Source organism: Stenella coeruleoalba, assembly GCF_951394435.1.
Source record: "Stenella coeruleoalba genome assembly, chromosome: 15".
Classification (NCBI taxonomy): Eukaryota; Metazoa; Chordata; class Mammalia; order Artiodactyla; family Delphinidae; genus Stenella; species Stenella coeruleoalba.
This window is the reverse complement of record NC_137161.1, coordinates 59,734,006-59,753,283: the sequence shown is the minus strand read 5'-3', so window position 1 is coordinate 59,753,283 and position 19,278 is coordinate 59,734,006. Positions and strand designations below refer to the sequence as shown.

Genomic DNA, 19,278 nt, shown 5'->3' with positions numbered 1-19,278 from the left:
CTGATTGGTTGGTGAGGAGGTAACGGGGTGATGTTTCTGGAATTTCAACCTTCTGGTTCCAACCAGTTTGGAGTCGAGGCTTGTGGTCAGCTTGTAGTTACCACCCTCCACCTGGGTGGGGGGTCTTGCAATCCATCAGATTGTTATCTATATCCTTCCAGAAGGAACTAGGAGTTCTGTGACTCTATTGTCTTAATCATCAACTGCTTGAGCCTGCTCTTTGGAACTCAGGAAAGGCATAGGAGTCTAAAGCCTTTTTTTCTACAAACAAGAAACAGGGGAGGGCTTCCCTGGTGGCACAGTGGTTAAGAATCCGCCTGCCAATGCTGGGGACACAGGTTCAAGGCCTGGTCCAGGAAGATCCCACATGCCGCGGAGCAACTAAGCTCGTGTGCCACAACTACTGAGTAAGCCTGAGCTCTAGAGCTCGCGAGCCACAACTACTGAAGCCCGCACGCCTAGAGCCCGTGCTCCGCAACAAGAGAAGCCACTGCAATGAGAAGCCCAACGCAGCCAAATAAATGAAGAAAAAATAAAATTTAAAAAAATGTTTAAAAAAAAAAAAGCAACAGGGGACACAGTGGGGCTTTTGTACCCGGTAAGGCCCTACAGTGTCTTGCTTGGTTTCCATCTCCCCTTTTCTTTGACAGTCCTCAATCCTGAGGGGAACAGGGGCCAGACAAGAAAGAGAATAAAATTTGGCATAGTGAGATTAATCATAATTCAGTAAGGGAGCTCAGTTTTAGGGGGACTTGGTTTGAAATGGAATGATGGTGATGATGACTAGGAAACTGAATATGCCTCAGAACTGTGACAGAGATCACACCTGGTGGCTCGGAGGACTGTCCTGTCGAGTGCTCCAAGGACAGGGCCGGGTCCTTTGGACCGTAAGGTACGATTCCCAGATAAAATACAGGTCCCCACTTAAGTTAGTTCAGATAAACCACAAAAAATTTAGACAAGCATCTCCCAAATTGCATAGGACATACTTATCATTTATTGCTTATCTGAAATTCCAATTTAACTAGGCGTCCTGTATTCTTATTTGTTAAACCTGCAGACCCCACTTTTAGGGAACGGCTGGCCCCCCCACAAACCTTGAGTCCAAAGGCGCTCACTCTGCTCACGCAGGCGCCAGGCAAGTTGGCTCCCTCGCCAGGAGCCCCAGTCGATCCCAGAGGGGCCCCTCACGCTTCCGCCCCGTTCAGGCAGCACTAGTGGCGCCCCGAGCGACCGAGCCCCGCGCGCCCGCCGGCCCCGCCCCGCCCCGAGCAGAGGGCGCAGCCCCCAGCCGGGCAGGCCCCAAACGGCAGTTGGGCGGTTAGGAGTCGCGCCGCTCCTCCTACGCAGTGGACTCCTTCGAGGCGGAAAACTTGCCATGTCGGCTGCGGAGGCGGGAGGTGTTTTCCTCAGAGCTCGGGGCAGGACCCTGGACGCGTTTTCCTCAGGTACTGCCTGCCCTTCGCCTGAGAAGGTGATGGTTTCAGGGCTGCGGAACCTTCGGCGGGAACGTTCGGTCGGGATGTGCGCCTCCAGCCGGACCCCAGCGGGGGCTGCACCCGGGGGCTGGGGACCGCAATAGAGGCCGCACCGCCCGCACTTGGGGCTTCCAGGGGCGCTTTCGAAAGAAGAGTGTCTGGGCAAGGGGTACGGTCGTGGAGCCTCGCTGGCCTTGACCAAGGTTCCCTGAGAAAAGATAGAGTGAGGCAGCAAAGCATAGTTAATAGCGTGGGCTCTGCAGTTGGACTTGGTTTCCAAGCCCTGCCTTGGACACGTTGCTCAGCGAGTATTGGTCTCAGTTTCCTCATCTGTAAAAGGGGAATAATCGCAGCGAGGTACTGTGTGGCACAGGATAAGCGCTGGGTGCACGTGAGATGCGGTTATTTTTATTATGGTCATTCACCACGATATAGTTTATACTCCATAATCATGGTTACCTTCTATAATATGAGTCATCCGCCAAAATGTTAGCAGTGCCCATCAGAACTGGAGAGGGGAGGCAGAAGAGCCGTGTGGGGTTAAATGCTTGGATTTTGGATTTAGATAATCTGCCTCGCTGTGAAAATGGGTTTGTTAATACTTACCGCATAGGGGAGGGTTAGCAGATTAAAAGGATTTCTGTATCCAAGTGCCTGATAGGCTAGGTGCTAAGTGAATGTTAGCCCTAGAGCTATAAAAGGGACCATTGCTGCCCGTTTTATTGGTCCTCCCTTCGTCTTTTGCTGCGTGGTCAAATTCCAGTTTTTGTCACCCCGGGGCAGTCACCCCAGACACGCTGCGTGATTTGACTTGTACTCCCCTTTCTTGCTTCATGCTCACCATTCTTCCCCTTGCCCAGTTCTCCTGCTTCACTGGTTTTCTTAACTTCAATTTTAAAGGTCCAAGTCCTTTATTTCCGTAGGGCTTTTGTGCTTGCTCTTTGCTCGCCTAGCTAATAGCACTTTCTCAACCTTCACACTTTATTTAAAGTTCAGTCACTTTCTCAGATTTTCCCTGGCTACCCTTACTAAAGTGGGTTTCTCCTGTAACTCCTGTCCGAAAGCCTTATTCTTTTCTTTCTTTGCAGCTGTTGGTGGGGGGTGGCAAGGTTCTGGAAGACCATGTAAGGCCAGAAATCTAGCTGAGGTGGATTTTAGAAAATACAGTCTGTTGTGGTGACCATTCTCTAAATATTTTAATACGCCTTTTTTCAACCTGTTTTCAAACCCAAGCTTGTGCGCCCCGTGCACAGTGAGGCCAAACAAACAAAATATCAGAGTTTGGAGCAGAGAAAGGTTTATTGCAGGGCCAAGCTAGGAGAACAGGTAACTCGTACTCAAAAGACCCGAGCTCTCCCTGTAGTTTTCAGGGAAGAGGTTTTTGTTTTTGCCGCGCTACGTGGCCCGTGGGATCTTAGTTCCCGGACCGGGGATTGAACCCGGGCCCTGACAGTGAAAGCACAGGGTCCTAACCACTGGATTGCCAGGGAAATCCCCAATGGAGAAGCAGGGAAGAGTTTTAAAAGGCAACATTTGGGGTGACAGCTGCAGGGTGAATGACTTTCTTCTGATTGGTTGCTGGTGAGGTAACAGGATGGTGGTCCAGGAATCTCAAGCATCAGCCTTCTGGTTCTGACCAGTCTGGGGTCTCAGCAGGTACTTACCATCCCTCACCTGGGTGGGGGCCTGCAGAACTTGAAGACTGTATCAGATTGTTAGGCACATCTCTTGAGGGAACTGTAAGACTAAAGAATTACGACTCTTTTTTAAAAAAAAAAATCTTTATTGGAGTATAATTGCTTTACAGTGGTGTGTTAGTTTCTGCTTTATAACAAAGTGAGTCAGCTATACATATACATATATCCCCATATCTCCTCCCTCTTGCGTCTCCCTCCCACCCTCCCTATCCCACCCCTCTATGTGGTCACAAAGCACCGAGCTGACCTCCCTGTGCTATGCGGCTGCTTCCCACTAGCTATCTATTTTACATTTGGTAGTGTGTATATGTTAATGCCACTCTCTCACTTCTTCCCAGCTTACCCTTCCCCTCCCCACGTCCTCACGTCCATTCTCTACTTCTGCGTCTTTATTCCTGTCCTGCCCCTAGGTTCTTCAGAACCAATTTTTTGTTTAAGAGTCCATATATATATGTGTTAGCATATGGTATTTGTTTTTCTCTTTCTGACTTACTTCACCCTGTATGACAATCTCTCGGTCTATCCACCTCACTACAAATAACTCAATTTCGTTTCTTTTTATGGCTGAGTAATATTCCATTGTATATATGTGCCACATCTTCTTTATCCATTCATCTGTCGATGGACACTTAGGTTGCTTCCATGTCCTGGCTATTGTAAATAGTGCTGCAATGAACATTGTGGTACATGACTCTTTTTGAGTGATGGTTTTCTCAGGGTATATGCCCAGGAGTGGGATTGCTGGGTCGTATGGTAGTTCTATTTTTAGTTTTTTAAGGAACCTCCATACTGTTCTCCAGAGTGGCTGTATCAATTTACATTCCCACCAACAGTGCATGTGGGTTCCCTTTTCTCCACACCCTCTCCAGCATTTATCGTTTGTAGATTTTTTGGCGATGGCTGTTCTGACTGGTGTGAGGTGATACCTCACTGTAGTTTTGATTTGCATTTCTCTAATGCTTAGTGATGTTGAGCATCCTTTCATGTGTTTGTTGGCAATCTGTATATCTTCTTTGGAGAAATGTCTATTTATGTCTTCTGCCCATTTTCGGATTCGGTTGTTTGTTTTTTTGCTATTGAGCTGCATGAGCCGCTTGTAAATTTTGGAGATTAATCCTTTGTCAGTTGCTTCATTTGCAAATATTTTCTCCCATTCTGAGGGCTGTATTTTTGTCTTGTTTATGGTTTCCTTTGCTGTGCAAAGCTTTTAAGTTTCATTAGGTCCCATTTGTTTATTTTTGTTTTAATTTCCATTTCTCTAGGAGGTAGATCAAAAAGGATCTTGCTGTGATTTATGTCATAAGAGTGTTCTGCCTATATTTTCCTCTAAGAGTTTGATAGTGTCTGGCCTTACATTTAGGTCTTTAATCCATTTTGAGTTTATTTTGTGTGGTGTTAGGGAGTGTTCTAACTTCATTCTTTTACATGTATCTGTCCAGTTAGGAACTGAGACTCTGTTATAGCTGAACTATTGTTTGTTGACTGCTTTTCCTTTGTTTCTGCATTTCCTCACTTCCCTAATTAGTAACCCCTTGAATCTGCCCTTTGGAACTCAGGGAAGGTTTAGGATACTAAAGCCTTTTTCTGCAAACAAGAAATGGGAGACGTGGAAGGGCTTTTGTGCCCTGGCGGGCGCCACAGGATCCCACTCACTTTCAAACCAATGTGAGGTTTTGGGGATTTATCCATATTGGTCTAAGTAGCTCTAGTCTGCTCATTTTCCTGCTGGGCAGTAGCCGTTGTATCAGCATATATTGATACATTCTATTGCTGGATATGCTGAGGATCTTCTTGCCTCTCCATATCCACTCTCTCCCTGCTCCGCCATGCCCCAGGAGGTTGACATCTTTGGGCTTCATCCAGGGGCTCCTTGCCCTCTGGCCTGCTGTTGGGTTCAGCTGGTGGGAAGTCCTGACTGGAGATTAGAGGGTGGGGAAAACAATTGTCAGCGTGTTTATTCCCCTGGTTTAGTCCCTGTGGGGTTGCCTCAACCTGACTGTATTCCTTACCTGAAATTCACTGCTGCTTTTAAGGTAGGCTTTCTGCTGGAACTCTTTTCAGATGTAGTTCTGCTTTTCTGTGTTGGACTACTGAACTGTCCTTTGGTGTTTTTCGATACTCAACTCATCCCAAGTAATTAAACGCTCCTTTAGTTATCCTGATTTGAGTATGCCAGCTATTTCCTGCTGGGATCCTGATATGATGGACGTTCAGTTATTTCTGTTTTCCACTCTTGGTAACGGTGCTCTTATGAACATTCTGGTACAAGCCTTCTTGTGGACACAGGGAGACATTTCTCCAGGGCATGTACCCAGAGGAGCGAAATTCTGAGTTGTAGGGTATGATCTTTTCCAGCTTTGCTAGATCTTGTCAAATCTCCTTCCAGAATGTTTGCACCAACTTATGCTCCCACTAGCAGGCTATGAGAGATCCTTGTGACTCTGCACTGTCTCTTTTCAGTTCAGGAAGTATTTACTGTGTTCCTGTTGCACTCTCTAGTATCTTGTGGTGAGTAAAAAAAAGTCAAGGGGAAGGCAAGGGCTCATAATCTAAGCACAGAGCTGTGGCACAAAAAATAATTCTTGGCAACTGGTGGGCTCTGTAGGCCACTGCAGTGGGAATCGGGATTTTTTTTTAAGCTTTTTTTTTCTTAATTAATTAATTTTATTTTATTTATTTTTGGCTGTGTTGGGTCTTCGTTGCTGTGCGTGGGCTTTCTCCAGTTGCGGCGAGCAGGGGCTACTCTTTGTTGCCGTGCGCGGGCTTCTCATTGCGGTGGCTTCTTTTGTTGCAGAGCACGGGCTCTAGGCGCGCGGGCTTCAGTAGTTGTGGCTCACGGGCTCTAGAGCGCAGGTTCAGTAGCTGTGGCGCACGGGCTTAGTTGCTCCGCGGCATGTGGGATCTTCCTGGACCAGGGCTCGAACCCGTGTGCCCTGCATCGGCAGGTGGATTCTTAACCACTGCACCACCAGGGAAGCCTGGGAATCGGGATTTTAAGCATTGGTCCTGGGTGATGGTGAGACTGTTAATTGAAATCAGGGAGTAAGGAGTAGGGCCAGGTTTGATGGGATTAATTTGGGAAGTGGTGGCTTTGAGTTGCGGTCAGGAAATCTGAGGCAACTTGCAGGGTGCGGCGCACAGCTGGGGATGGAGGTGTGGGTGCCACCCACAGAGAGGCAAGTAGATGATATCGCTGTAGGAGTCGGCAGCGTTCCTGAGGGGCAAGGTGTGGAGTAGTGGACGGGGTGTGTGTGTGTAACCTTAGGATGTGCCATCGTTTAGGGGGTCAGAAGAAGGGAAAGACACACTGAAGGCCTCAGAGCAGGAAACAACCAGAAATTTTGGAAGATAAATCCAGGAGCCAGCCTTGGTACCAAAGTTGGGGAGGAGGGCTTAAGGCGGGGTGGTCCGCAGGCTCAGATGCTGCAGACATCTAGGTGAGTGTTAGCTGAGCAGAGGATGGCAGGTTTGTTATGTCGCCTTCAGGACAGTTTCAGTGCAGTTTGTAGGAGGAAGCCTGGTGCATGGCTTTTGAGGAATGGTGGAGATTGAGGATGTGCAGTCAGCGAAGGCAGGATTCTGTTTGGAGCCGTTTGGTGATCCAGGGTAGACATAGGGTCGTAGCAGTTTGAAGGAGGAGCAATGCTGAAGGAGGGCTGAAGGGTTTGCGGTAGTACTAATGGTGATAAGAACAGCAGGAGCATCTAACGTTTATCAGGTGTTTACGGCGTGCCAGGCACTATCCTCTGTGCTGTGTGTGGATTATCTCATGTAATCTTCAAAGTAGTGCTGTTGAGCTAGCTATTAGGGTTACCCTCTTTTTACAGTGGGAGAAAATCAATCTCAGGAAGGCTAGGCAACTTGCCCAAGGTCACATGATTGGTCTGAGATGGATCTGGGGTTGAAAAATGCAAAAGGCAGGATAATTGTTGGAGAGCAATATCTGAGGAGATGGGAAAAGCTGGCATTGAGGGCTCAGAAGAGGGGTTGGCCCTGGGAACAAATTTCTTCTTCGACCATCTCTCCCTCCTTCTATCTAACTGTTTTTCTGTCTATCCATCTGTCTACCAGACGGTCCATCCATCCTATGTCCATCTTTTCATCTGTCTGTCCATCCATTGCCCACTCATCAAATGTACTAAGCACCTCCCTTGTCCCAGGCATTGTGCTGGATCCCAGAGTGCAGTGATGAGTGAAAACCAGATGTGGTTCCTCACCTCTGGCACGTAGCTACTTGGAGAGCCTACCATTAACCTGCCAATCACACAAAGCATCATAAATCCCAGCTGTGGCAAGTGTCAGGGAAGTGAGGAATGTCACTTGTCAGGAAGTGAGGGGCATCTTAATAAGGCCCTGCAGGGAGGGCTCCCCTGCGGAAGGGGTGTGTCATCTGATTGCTGAAGGATAAGTAGGAGGTACCTGGGCTCTGAAGGGAGGGGGAGGACCGTTGTAGACCACAGGTGGAGCAAGTGTGAAAGTCTGACATGGTGGGACAGGAAAGGGAAGGGTGAGAGGAGAAAGAAGCCCCTGAGTCTGGAGCTGGGTGGTGCAGGATGAGACTGGAGCATGGGGAAGGGGTCATTGGGGAGGTTTTGTCTTTAAGCTGCATGTGTGAGGACACAAGGACACATGATCTGATTTCCATTTTGGAAAGAATGGTCTGGCTGCAGCAGTAACAACAGAAGAGTCTCTGCTTGCGAGGAACTTGGGGTGCAATCTGATTGGAAGCTGGAGCTCAGCCACTCGTCTTGAAGCAGCATTTCCAAGGCACACATTGTTCACTTTGAATTTGTTGACTTCCAGCAGCTGGAGGGGCGTGTGGTGGTGGTGGGGAGCTTCTGGTGGAGGTGATGGGGGCGCTGCGGTGTGAAGCTTCCTAGCCCACTGGAGCTGCCCCAGGGCTGCCGTGGGACCAGAGAGCAGGAGAGGTGCTCACCTGGAAAAGAGTGGGGTGTGGAGGGGGTGGAGAGAGACTGAGAAGATAAATTGAGATAGGAGGAGGGAAAATGACCCTGGACTTCTAGAAGTGGGGCCTGCGCTTGGTCTCCTCTGTGGGTTGAGCAGCCTCAGTGGGCATGCCCAGTATGCGTCATACAGCTCAGGGCTTCTAGAGGCCCGGCCTTGGAGGGTCAGGCTCAGAACCCTTCACTAGAAGTTGAGCACCTAGTCTACCCCTGAGCTGCCTCTACTGCTGTCACTGACTTACCTGGGTCCTAGTTCCCTATTAGTGTTGCTGGTGGCTTTGAGCGATCCTCTTGGAGGGTCCATTGCCAGTTCAGGCTCTGTGGGCAGGTGGTAAGCTGGTAGAGCTGCCCCAAGGGCAGGCTTGGAAGAGAAAGGAAAGGAACTGGCTTTTTCTGTCTCTTGCCAAAATACACATTGCCTCTCAAAGAGGTTTTGGTGAACTCAAGCAACTGTGCCTCAAATCACAACCCTGATCACCCTCACACTCCCTCCTGGAAGCCCCCTCCAGAATTAAACAGTTTGTTTCTCAAGTGAAGCTTGTCAAGTAAATGAAAGAGTGCTGTCTTACCCAGCTCAGGCTGCTCTAACAGAACACCATAGGCTGGATGGCTTAAAAACAACAGAAATATATTGTTCACACTCTGAAGGCTGGAAGTCCAAGGTCAAGGAACCTGCAGATTCAGTGTCTGGGGCGAACCCTCCTCCTGGTGCATAGATGGCTGTCTTTTTTTTTTTCTTTTTCTTTTTTTTAAGACTTTATTTTTTAGAGCAGTTTTAGGTTCATAGCAAAATTGAGCGGAAGGTACAGAGAGTTCTCGTACATCCCCTGTCCACACACGTGCACAGCCTGCCCATCATCAGCATCCCCCACCAGAGTGGTATGTTTGTTACAACTGAACATACAGTGACACAACATAATCACCCGAAGTCCACACTTTACCTTACAGTGCACTCTTAGAGTTGTACATTTTAGGTACAATGTACATGTACTGTATAATAACATGTGACCATCATTGTAGTAGATGGCTGTCTTCCTGCTGTGTCCCCCCATGGAGGAAAGCGGGAGTGAGTGATCTAGGGTCTCTTTCATAAGGGCAGTAATTCCAGTACTAAGCCCGCAGGATTTAATCACCTCCAAAGTCCCCATCTGCAAATATCATCACATTTGGGGTTAGATTTCAATGTAAGAATTTTGGGGGGACACAAACAGTCCATGGCAAGCACTTTAAGACCATTTCCCCCGATAGTTTTTGAGTAACAGTACTCCCACGCACTTCTTCCGGGAGTGTTGTATGTGAAGCCTGGCTTCAGTCATCCATTTCCTGTTAACACAACCTGCTAGGCTCTGTCAACAGAGGTTTATAGAAAGTAAGTTGTACGTGTCTCACCTGAGAAGGCTCACAATCCTCAGGCATGTTCAAATATTCATTTTAATTAGGCAAATTAATAATTATATTTCCTTGACGTATCCTAATTAAGACTACTTTCTCCTAACAAATAATTGTCTTTCTGAAAAGTTTACAACATCAGTTTTGAAGAAATTCTCAAAGGGAGAAATATCAAGATAAAATATGTTTTCAAAATTACCTATCTTTAATTGTTTTCAGGTCCTAATCAGTTTTTCCAGTTCATTTTACCACTGGAATATTTTCCCCCTTAGAGAACAGGGATCTTCAGTGGTTTACCTAAAATGATGATTTCCTTGGACATTTTAAACCTCCACAGCTGTTTCAGAGGAGCCAACTCTATTCACTGATTCTGAATGTTTCTTGGTCCCTTCTGGAAACCGTCTCGCAGAGAATAAGTGAAATCTCTAAAGAATAATGTACTTCATCCCTTCCAGGTCTCACCTAAGAACCTCTCCAGAAACAGTAGGCCTGGAAATGTTTGTTCAAGTCTGAAGAGGGTTGAAAATATTGTGGCGTAAAAAATTCAAACTTATCAATGAAGGAAATGAAATGAATGCTTTTAATTAATTTTTTAAATTAATTAATTTATTTTTGGCTGCGTTGGGTCTTCGTTGCTGCGCACGGGCTTTCTCTAGTTGCAGCGAGTGGCGGCTACTCTTTGTTGCGGTGCGCGGGCTTCTCATTGTGGTGGCTTCTCTTGTTGCGGAGCATGGGCCCTAGGCGCATGGGCTTCAGTAGTTGTGGCTTGCAGGCTCTAGAGCGCAGGCTCAGTAGTTGTGGCACATGGGCTTAGTTGCTCCGCGGTATGTGGATTCACTAATTTCAAGTTTCACTGGTTTTTAATAAATTTACAGAGTGGTACAACATCAGAATTTTAGAAGCTCTCAGTCTCCCCCAAAAAGGATACTTTGTGTCCATTTTCAGTCTCTTTATGTTTCCAATCCCAGCACAGTCAGCTACTAATTTACCTCCCTGCTTTGCCTTTTCTGGACGTTTCATATAAATGGAATCATATAATCTGTGGTTTTTTGTGACTGGCTTCTTTCCCTTAACATAATCTTTTTAAGATTCAGCCATGTTGCAGTGTGTATCAGCACTTTGTTCCTTGTTACTGAACAGTATTCCAGTGTATGGATTACCACATTTTGTTATCCGTTTACCTGTTGGTGAACATTTCGATATTTTTTGGACATTGATGGACATTCCCCCATTTGGACACTGGCTATCATGAATAAAGCTGTTATGAACATCCACATTATAGGTCTTTTTTTTTGCAGTACACGGGCCTCTCACTGTTGTGGCCTCTCCCGTTGCGGAGCGCAGGCTCCGGATGCACAGGCTCAGCGGCCATGGCTCAAGGGCCCAGCCGCTCCGCGGCATGTGGAATCTCCCCGGACCGGGGCACGAACCCGTGTCCCCTGCATCGGCAGGCAGACTCTCAACCACTGCGCCACCAGGGAAGCCCTAGAGGTCTTTTTGTATGGACATATGTTTCATTTCTCTTGGGTAGACACCTAGGATTGGAGTTGCTGGGTCGTATAAGTAACTGTGTTTAACATTTTAAGGAACCACCAAACTTTTCCAAAGCAGCTGCACCATTTACATTCCCAGCAGCAGTGCATACAGGTTCAAATTTCCCCATATGCTCATTCACACTTGATATTGTCTGTCTTTTTGATTATAACCAAGCAAATGCGTGTGAAGTGGAATCTCACTGTGGTTTTTTTTTTTAATAAATTTATTTAATTTATTTTATTTTTGGCTGCGTTGGGTCTTTATTGCTACGCGCAGGCTTTCTCTAGTTGTGGCGAGCGGGGGCTACTCTTCGTTGTGGTGCGTGGGCTTCTCACTGCAGTGTCTTCTCTTGTTGCAGAGCACGGGCTCTAGGTGCACGGGCTCAGTAGTTGTGGCTCGCGGGCTCTAGAGCGCAGGCTCAGTAGTTGTGGTGCAGGGGCTTAGTTGCTCCGCGGCATGTGGGGTCTTCCCAGACCAAGGGATCAAACCCCTGTCCCCTGCATTGGCAGGCAGATTCTTAACCACTGCACCACCAGGGAAGTCCTCATTGTGGTTTTGATTTGCATTTTCCTAATGCCTAATGATGTTGAACACCTTTTCATGTGCTTGTTGGCTATTTGTAGTCTTTGAAGAAATGTCTGTTCAGATCCTTTGCCTGAGTTATTTATGTTTTTATTATTGAGTTGTAAGAGTTCTTTATGTGTTCTGGGTACAAGTCCCTTGTCAAATATATGATTTGAAAATATTTTCTCCCATTCTGTGGCTTGTCTTTTCACTTTCTTGATGATATCATTTGTAGGACCCAAGTTTTTAATTCTGATGAAGTCCCAGTTATCAACTTTTTCTTTTATTACTTGTACTTTTGATGCCATATCTAAGAAATCTTTACCTAAACCCAAATTGTGAATATTTACTCCTGTGTTTTCTTTTAAGAGTATTATAGTTGGAGCTGTTACATTTAGGTCTGGGTCCATATTGAATAAATTTTTACGTATGATGTGGAGTAAGCGTCTTATTAGAAGTTTTCCTTTTTTTTTTTTTAACTACAGTAGAAGCCTGGTAGTTTGTCAATGAATAGAAAAAATTAGCTAAAGAGGGGAATCATTAAAAAAATTACACATTTTTGACATTTCATTTTAATGTAAACTATAAATGTAAATTCAGTTACTGATCTTTTGAGGTCAGGCCAAGGTCATGTCTTGGAGCATGGGTTTACAGATGGGCCTGCCCGGGAGCCTTTCTTGCATAAACAACACCCATAGCAAATCTTTTCCAGTTTGGGTTTTTTTCCAGTGGAGCAGTCAGTTAAAAATCACCTAGAGAGCAGTCTGAGCGAAGGATTCTTCTAGCTTTACACTTTCTCATCAGATCTTTCACACTTGCCTCCCCGACACCTAATTCAATAGTATTTTATTTTTACCAGCTTGCTGTTATTGAGTCTTCCCAAAGTATCCGTCGTTGCTTTATTAGAAACAACCCTTTTTACATTTGTATTTCTCTGGCTTACATGTTTGATTAAATTAGGCGATTTAAAACTAAGTGCTGGCATGAACAGACTCGGGGGCACCTCCTGACAGACACTCCATGAGGGGCGGGGCAGAGGTGCGTGGAGCACGGAAGGCCATCAGCTTGCCCTGGGCCGTGGTCAGAGCCTTCGTGGAGGCATGGAGAGTGTTGATGACTCCTTCACATTGGTCTAGTGGACGTCTGTTAAGAGAGTATCTTCTTCACAGAGGGGACTAACTGACAACTTTTTATATTTGTGCAGTGTGTGAGTTTTAACTTTGTCAAACCCTCCAACGAGCAAGGGGCAGTAACACGGGGCCAGGGCACCTGGAGACTCCAGAAGCCCCAGAACTGCTGCCAGCCACTCTCAGGACCAAGAGAATGTGGAGTTAGACACCCAGGAAATATTTGTTGAGCGAAAGAACGTCCAGACTCCCCCACGTAGCCTTGTTTAAAGGAAAAGAAGAAAATTCTTTGTCAAGCTAATGGCGCAGGTCCTCATTTGTAAGAAGGAGGCCGAGTGTTGGCTAGATCTGTCTTAAGGAGCAGCCAGGATGACAAGTGCATTGATTTCATCTATGTGGGGATGCTTTGGTGATTTCAGGCCCCAAACTAGTAAGTGGGAGGATCCAGAGGAGGACGCAGCTCTTCAGGCTTCCTGCCCTCTGGCCCCGCCCCCAGAATACAGTGGAGCAGGACGGAGCACCTCATCTTCCCCCAAGTCTGCCCCTTCCCAGTCTCCCCTAGCTCTGTCCGACCAGCAGCCTGGGAGTCGCTCCTGACCTCTGCTTCGCCCTGCTCTCCGTGTCCCGGCCGCCCACAGTCCCATCCACGCACCCCCAGGGCACACCTGGGCTTCATCTACTTCGCTGCTTCCCGGCTCCCACCACCGTGAGCCCGGCCACCCCACCTACCCTGCCTCTCAGCCGGACAGTCCCAGCAGCCTCTGAGTCCCTCTTGTCCCTCCAGTCTCTTCCCTGGACAGCATCCAGAGTCATGTCTTTGAAACAAAAACTGGGTCTCTCAGCCCTTGCCGTGGCTTTTCTCTGTCCCCCTCCTCTTCCCTCTCTTCCTCATTCTTCAGGCCTGTGCTGCTTCTCCTATTCTAAGTTAGGTTCTCTGCCATTCGCCTTCACCCGTTCTTTTCCTTTATGATACTTGTTACAACTTAGAGTTGTGTCTTTACTCCTCTGACTTTGTTGTCCTTTCCTGCCCGTAGGTGATAAATTCCTTGGGGGTGGAGCAGGAAGCCCAGGCCTAGGACGGTGTCTGGCAGTAGTGGACCTTCAGTGGCCTTTCATTATGTGAATAAATGAATGAAAATGAGTACAATGCCCACAGGATCATGTGTGTGTATCCACCTAACCCACAGCTTACACACATCATGTTTTCTCTGGACAAAACCAACAGAAACCAAGGTATTGAGCCAATCAACAGGACCCTTGCAAACCACGCACCACTGGGCAGTTGGTGCCGTACCCAGAGGCACCCGCTGGGGCCGGTGCTTGTTCGCAGGCGGGTCCTTCTTCTCCTTGCCCCCTCTCGGAGCTGCATCTGCCCCAAGTAAGGGTGGCCTTCTCCTCCCATCCAGGGCCTCCGTTTGCTCAGCCTGTGCCTGCAGGGCTGCCTCTGTCCAGAGCGAGCACCTTCTTCCAGTTCTCCCCGAAGCACCACCCCAGCAGCCACAGGGCCAGCAGCCACAGGCTCTCTTGGCAGTGAAACACGGGGAATGGCGCAAAAGTCATAGCAAACCTCCACCCAAAACATGGAGACCCTCAATGGAGTTCTGCTTTTGAAAAGTGAGAGAGGTATGGAAAATGTCTTTTTCCCCGCTTAGACGTTGTCCAGAACAGCGTTGGCCAAAGCCAGGAATGCTGAAAGCCGCCTGGCCAAGTAGTCCTGGCGCATCTGCCTTCTTACTTCTCTGAAGGGTTGCAGATAAAGATGCTGGCAGGCCCCTCATCCCCAAACGGCAAGTGTGGCAGCCAAGCTATGACTCAGAAGCTTTTGCGTATCTCAAAATGCTACCTTTTGGATGCATGTGGGCTGAGAAGAGGTTGGGTAAATTCACTTTGGTACTTAGGGAACGTAATTTGGAGACTCTGAGTATTTTGCTGTCGCACTGAATTATTTTGGGGGCGGAGGGGCCCTGAAGGACACTACTTTTTTAAACAGCTTCACATACCGCGCAATTCACCCTTTCAAAGTGAACGATTCGGTGGCTTTTAGTCTATTCACAGAGCTGTACCACCATTACCACAAATTTTGGAACACGTTCACCACCCCAAAAAGAAACCCCACACCCCTCAGTTGTCACCCCCGACCCACCCCCATCCCCCCCAGCCCTAGGCAACCACTAGTGAAAGACACTGTTAACTGCTGCATTAAGTTCTGGCAGTCTTACCTTTGGGACATTTGGATTGTTAAACCAGAAAGAGTCCCAAAGCGGTGAAGATTGTTTTGCTACTGTTGTGTGTTTTTGTTTTTTAACCACTGAAATAAGATTAGTCCCCAGAGAAGATGAGGGGCATTGCTGAAGACATTTAGATTGTGATTCACTGTGCAGATTGCTGCTGTGAGAAACTGCAAAAATTGCATTTCGTTGGCGTTTGCTCTTTAGCTAGAAAGCTTCTGGGCAGCTGTAAAGCAACCCATCTTTGCCATTTTATAACCAAAGCAATATCCACAGTATATAAAGGAAAAGATGTTAAGACCAAAGCATACACACACACACACACACACACACACACACACACATACATATACACATATATACCATCAGATATTTTCTGAGCCCCACTATGTGCTATGGGAAACAAAGAAATGGGTAAGATTTTGAGAACGCTGTCTGCTAAGACGGGTAGGAGTTACCGTGGATAACAGTCATGGTAATAGAAGCGCACACTTGACTGCTTAGTATGTGCTAAGTCCAAATGCTTCACATGTATTAACTCAGTTAATTCTTCACAACAACCCTTTTGAGGTAGGTGAGTTATTCTTACTTTACAGATAAGGAAACTGAGGCCCTGAGAGGTTAAGGAACTTGCATCACGTCACAGAGTTGGTAAAGGGTGGAAATGGGATTTGATCCTGGCACTCAAGCCTCAGAGTCTGGGCTGTCCTGGGACAAGGTTAGGGCTTTGGGAGATGGAGGCCCAAAGTGGTACAGGGGCTTGAAGCCCTTCCCCAAGCCCACATGTCTGGGTATGATCTGTTTTATCCCCAGTATTCATATTTACCCCTGGTCTCAGGGTCTGGTCCTTGCTGTGCCCTCTGTCTGGGGTGCATCTCCCTAGCCCCCCGCCTGGCTTTGTCTCGTCCTCAGATCTCATCTCCTGTGTTGCCTCACTCCTCCATCTACCACAGAGCTCTCCCACCCAACAGTTGCTCCGTCCGTGATCACCCTGATTACTTCTGCGGTACCAAGGAGCACAGTGTGTAATGAGCTTAGTTGTTGACCTGTTTGTTGTCTGTCTCACCACCATTCTGAAGGTCTTTTCTTTTAAATTAATTAATCTATTTTTATTTATTATTTGGCTGCATTGGGTCTTCGTTGCTGCGTGCGGGCTTTCTCTAGTTGCGGCGAGTGGGGGCTGCTCTTCGTTGCAGTGTGCGGGCTTCTCATTGCGGTGGCTTCTCTTGTTGCGGAGCACGGGCTCTAGGTGCGTGGGCTTCAGTAGCTGTGGTGCGTGGGCTCAGTAGCTGTGGCTCATGGGCTCTAGAGCGCAGGCTCAGTAGTTGTGGCGCACGGGCTTAGTTGCTCCGCAGCACCAGGGATTGAACCCTTGTCCGCTGCATTGGCAGGCGGATTCTTAACCACTGCGCCACCAGGGAAGTCCTTGTAAGGTCTTAAGGAATGGGACCTGTGGCCTTGCCCACTAGTTGAATGTCTGGTGACTAATATGACACCCATCCTCAGAACAAACTTTCTGAATGAGGGGAAGAGTCAGAGCTGCATCCGCTTGCCGGGGAGGAGGAAGTGGCATGTGAGCTGGGCCCGGAAGGATAGACAGCACCTCAGCAGGAGGAGCTGGTACAATGGAGAGCACCCCCTGGAGGAAGGGGTGGGAAAGCATGGGGCGTGTTTGAGGAGCAGGGAAGGGTCCATGTGGTGGGATCCTGTGGTATGTCTTGTGCAGGGTTCTTCAGTCTCGCTGTTGACATGGGCTGGATTCTTTTGTGGGGCTGCCCTGTGTAATGTGGGATGTTTAGCACCATCCCGGCTTTTGTCCACTGGACGCCAGAAGCACCATCCCCCTCCCAGTGTGATATCCAGAAATGTCTCCAGACATCAGATGTGCCCTGGGGATCAAAATCATCCCCGGTTTAGAGCCACTGGTCTAGTGGGAACAGTAATCGGTACAGTTGGGAAAATTTCGGGCTGTGTTTTAGCACCAGGTGCCGGAGTGAGCGAGGGTCCACTGACATCTTCATTTATCCCTTCACCAGATGTTTACTGAATGCCTCCCACCTGCCAGGGACCAAATGATAACATGCTGACAGAATACTGGAAAGGGAAAGCAAATGTGGGCCTTTCCTTCTGGAGGTTAGAAGGTAGTGGCCCTTCAGCGAGGGAGTTTGATGACCAGGGTGAGCATTTTATAAAGAGTCACGATGGCAGTGATGGACTGAGATGGATCCGAGCAGGGAGTCCTGCATGGAGCTGTCTTGGTAGCTCCAGGTGGGGATGGTGGACGCCTGACCCAAGACAGTGACGCTCTCAGTTAATGCTGAGTTAATTCTCTAACTTTACAGTCCAGTGGAGAAACGTGGCCTCTATAATCCCAATTTATATATTATTTTGAGTCAGATTCATTAACAGGAGTCAGAACATTGAATTCTTAAACATTCTTACAATGCAGTGACGTGTTGTAGCTCTCACACTTCTTAACCACTATCTTGTGATTTTAATTCTGTCTTCCGAAAGTCAAACTAGATTTAGAAAATGAGACTCTTACTTATAAAAAGTAAATGAAGAAAGCTGTTTGTCGTTGTATTCCACCTTGAATTATCTGGGGTTGCCTATAAGGTGGCAGGCTTAGCACATCATGAAAATATAAATTATTAGAGTATTAGGTGTTGATTAGTGACATGGCTGACTCCCGTAGGCCTTTTCCTAGTTGGGTGATGGAAGTAGTGATTCATTCGCTTTTGTGGGGGGGTGCGTTCATTATAGTTAGTTATTGATTAACTGGTAAGAATGAAAGGATCAATGCGATTTCTAATTCTTGGTGTATATTAAAAAGTCAACTTTCATTAACAATTGAAAAATGTGCCCAAAAGGTATAATAAAAATGAGTGAGAGGAAATATATTGTCAGAGACAAATTCAAGAAAACATTTAGTTCGTGATATTAAAGGTGCAAACTGTAAAGAACAATTGCAATTTGAATGTCTGTTTTTCAGGCAAGATATTGGCACATAAACAGAATCTCATAGGAAGGCTTAATGGTAAAGAATCATGTGAATTTTAAAAGGTTTTTAAGATTCTTTTCTGTGTACAGTTGCTTTGTACTCAGTAATGCTTAAAGGAGACTCACAGGCCTTTCCTGATCATGATTTAATACCAAATCCAGTGTCCTTTTTATCCCTCGATTTTGAAAGATTGTTTCTATGACAGTCTCTATCCATTAGCTGAAAATTGGAAGTGGCCAAATCTTGTTACTCTGTATATGACGGATGAGTCAGATTTCCTTCTAAGGCCCATTTTTTCTTTAAAAAGTATTTTTCAATTAATCTTAAATTTTGATTCAGGCTATGGTAACATACTAAATTATGACAATTTATTTTGGTAGCTTGGGGCTTGTTTTCTTCCAGCTTGTCATTTGAGCAGACCTTGGCACTCCTAGCCGATGAGTCTTCTCTTTAATCTCACTTGTGTGATCACCTGCCCTGAAGTCAGGGCTCTGTGGTGTAATTGGCCTGGTTCTGCCCCTCACGCCTTGTTAGTCTTGATCAAGTTATTTACCCTTGACCTTGTGAGTCTCCTCTTCTGTACCTCTAAGCAAAATGGAAGGGTTACCGTGGATAAGGGCTTCTCATCCCAGATGTCTTCAGGGGCCAGGTGGTGAATGGGGCCAGGTGTGGACCGCAGTGAATTCCAGAGCATTCATGCCAGTAAAGGGGCAGTTACTGCTCAGTCCCAGCCAATCGTTGGCACACTCCATTTGGGCCTGGTGTGGCCAGATTTTCCATGAGAATCCAGAAAGCCAGTTGTATATATGAAACTCATGCATTTAAATTGTTGGCAACAAATTCAAAATTTTATAAACACGGCGTGTGCCAAACAGAATACACCTGCTCATCAGATCGCATCGAGAGACCTGAAGTTTGTAATGTCTTGAGGAGATCACCAGTTAGCATCCCACAGAAAATAGATGTCCTGGGCCCTTTGCTGTTGGCAGGGTCTGTGAGCACCTTGTCAGCATTATCTTTGTGTGCTGTCTCCGCACTCATCAAGATGTGCCATTTAAAGGAAACTTTTTGGAGACAAAAAATGTCTTTATGGAGGTGGGCAACTTGCAGGCAGCCTGGGGAACATTCCGTCTTCTTCATGGCTCTCTCCTCTCCAGGCCAGCCCGGCAGCACTGAGATGCTGAACAATAGAGGCTGCGGCTCATAAACTGTAACCTTGAACTTGAGCCATGACTGAGATCCCTAGCCAGGCCTCAGTATTCCCTCCTTGGTTAAATGAGAGTGTTGGTTAAAG

The 19,278-nt window shown here is 47.1% G+C and overlaps 1 protein-coding gene across 4 annotated transcripts in view; it reads left to right on the top strand.

Moving 5' to 3' along the window:
• Positions 1–1,264: 1,264 nt before the first annotated feature.
• CPPED1 (calcineurin like phosphoesterase domain containing 1) overlaps positions 1,265–19,278 on the top strand; it is a 116,709-nt gene continuing 98,695 nt past the window's right edge. For 3 of the 4 annotated variants that reach the window (XM_079944206.1, XM_079944207.1, XM_079944203.1), the window contains exon 1: positions 1,265–1,448. In XM_079944206.1, the coding sequence (XP_079800332.1) occupies positions 1,379–1,448 (70 nt within the window). In that variant the 5' untranslated portion in view covers positions 1,265–1,378. Of the gene's footprint in view, positions 1,449–14,241; positions 14,379–19,278 lie in introns of those variants that run through there. The other variant, XM_079944204.1, reaches the window with a different exon arrangement.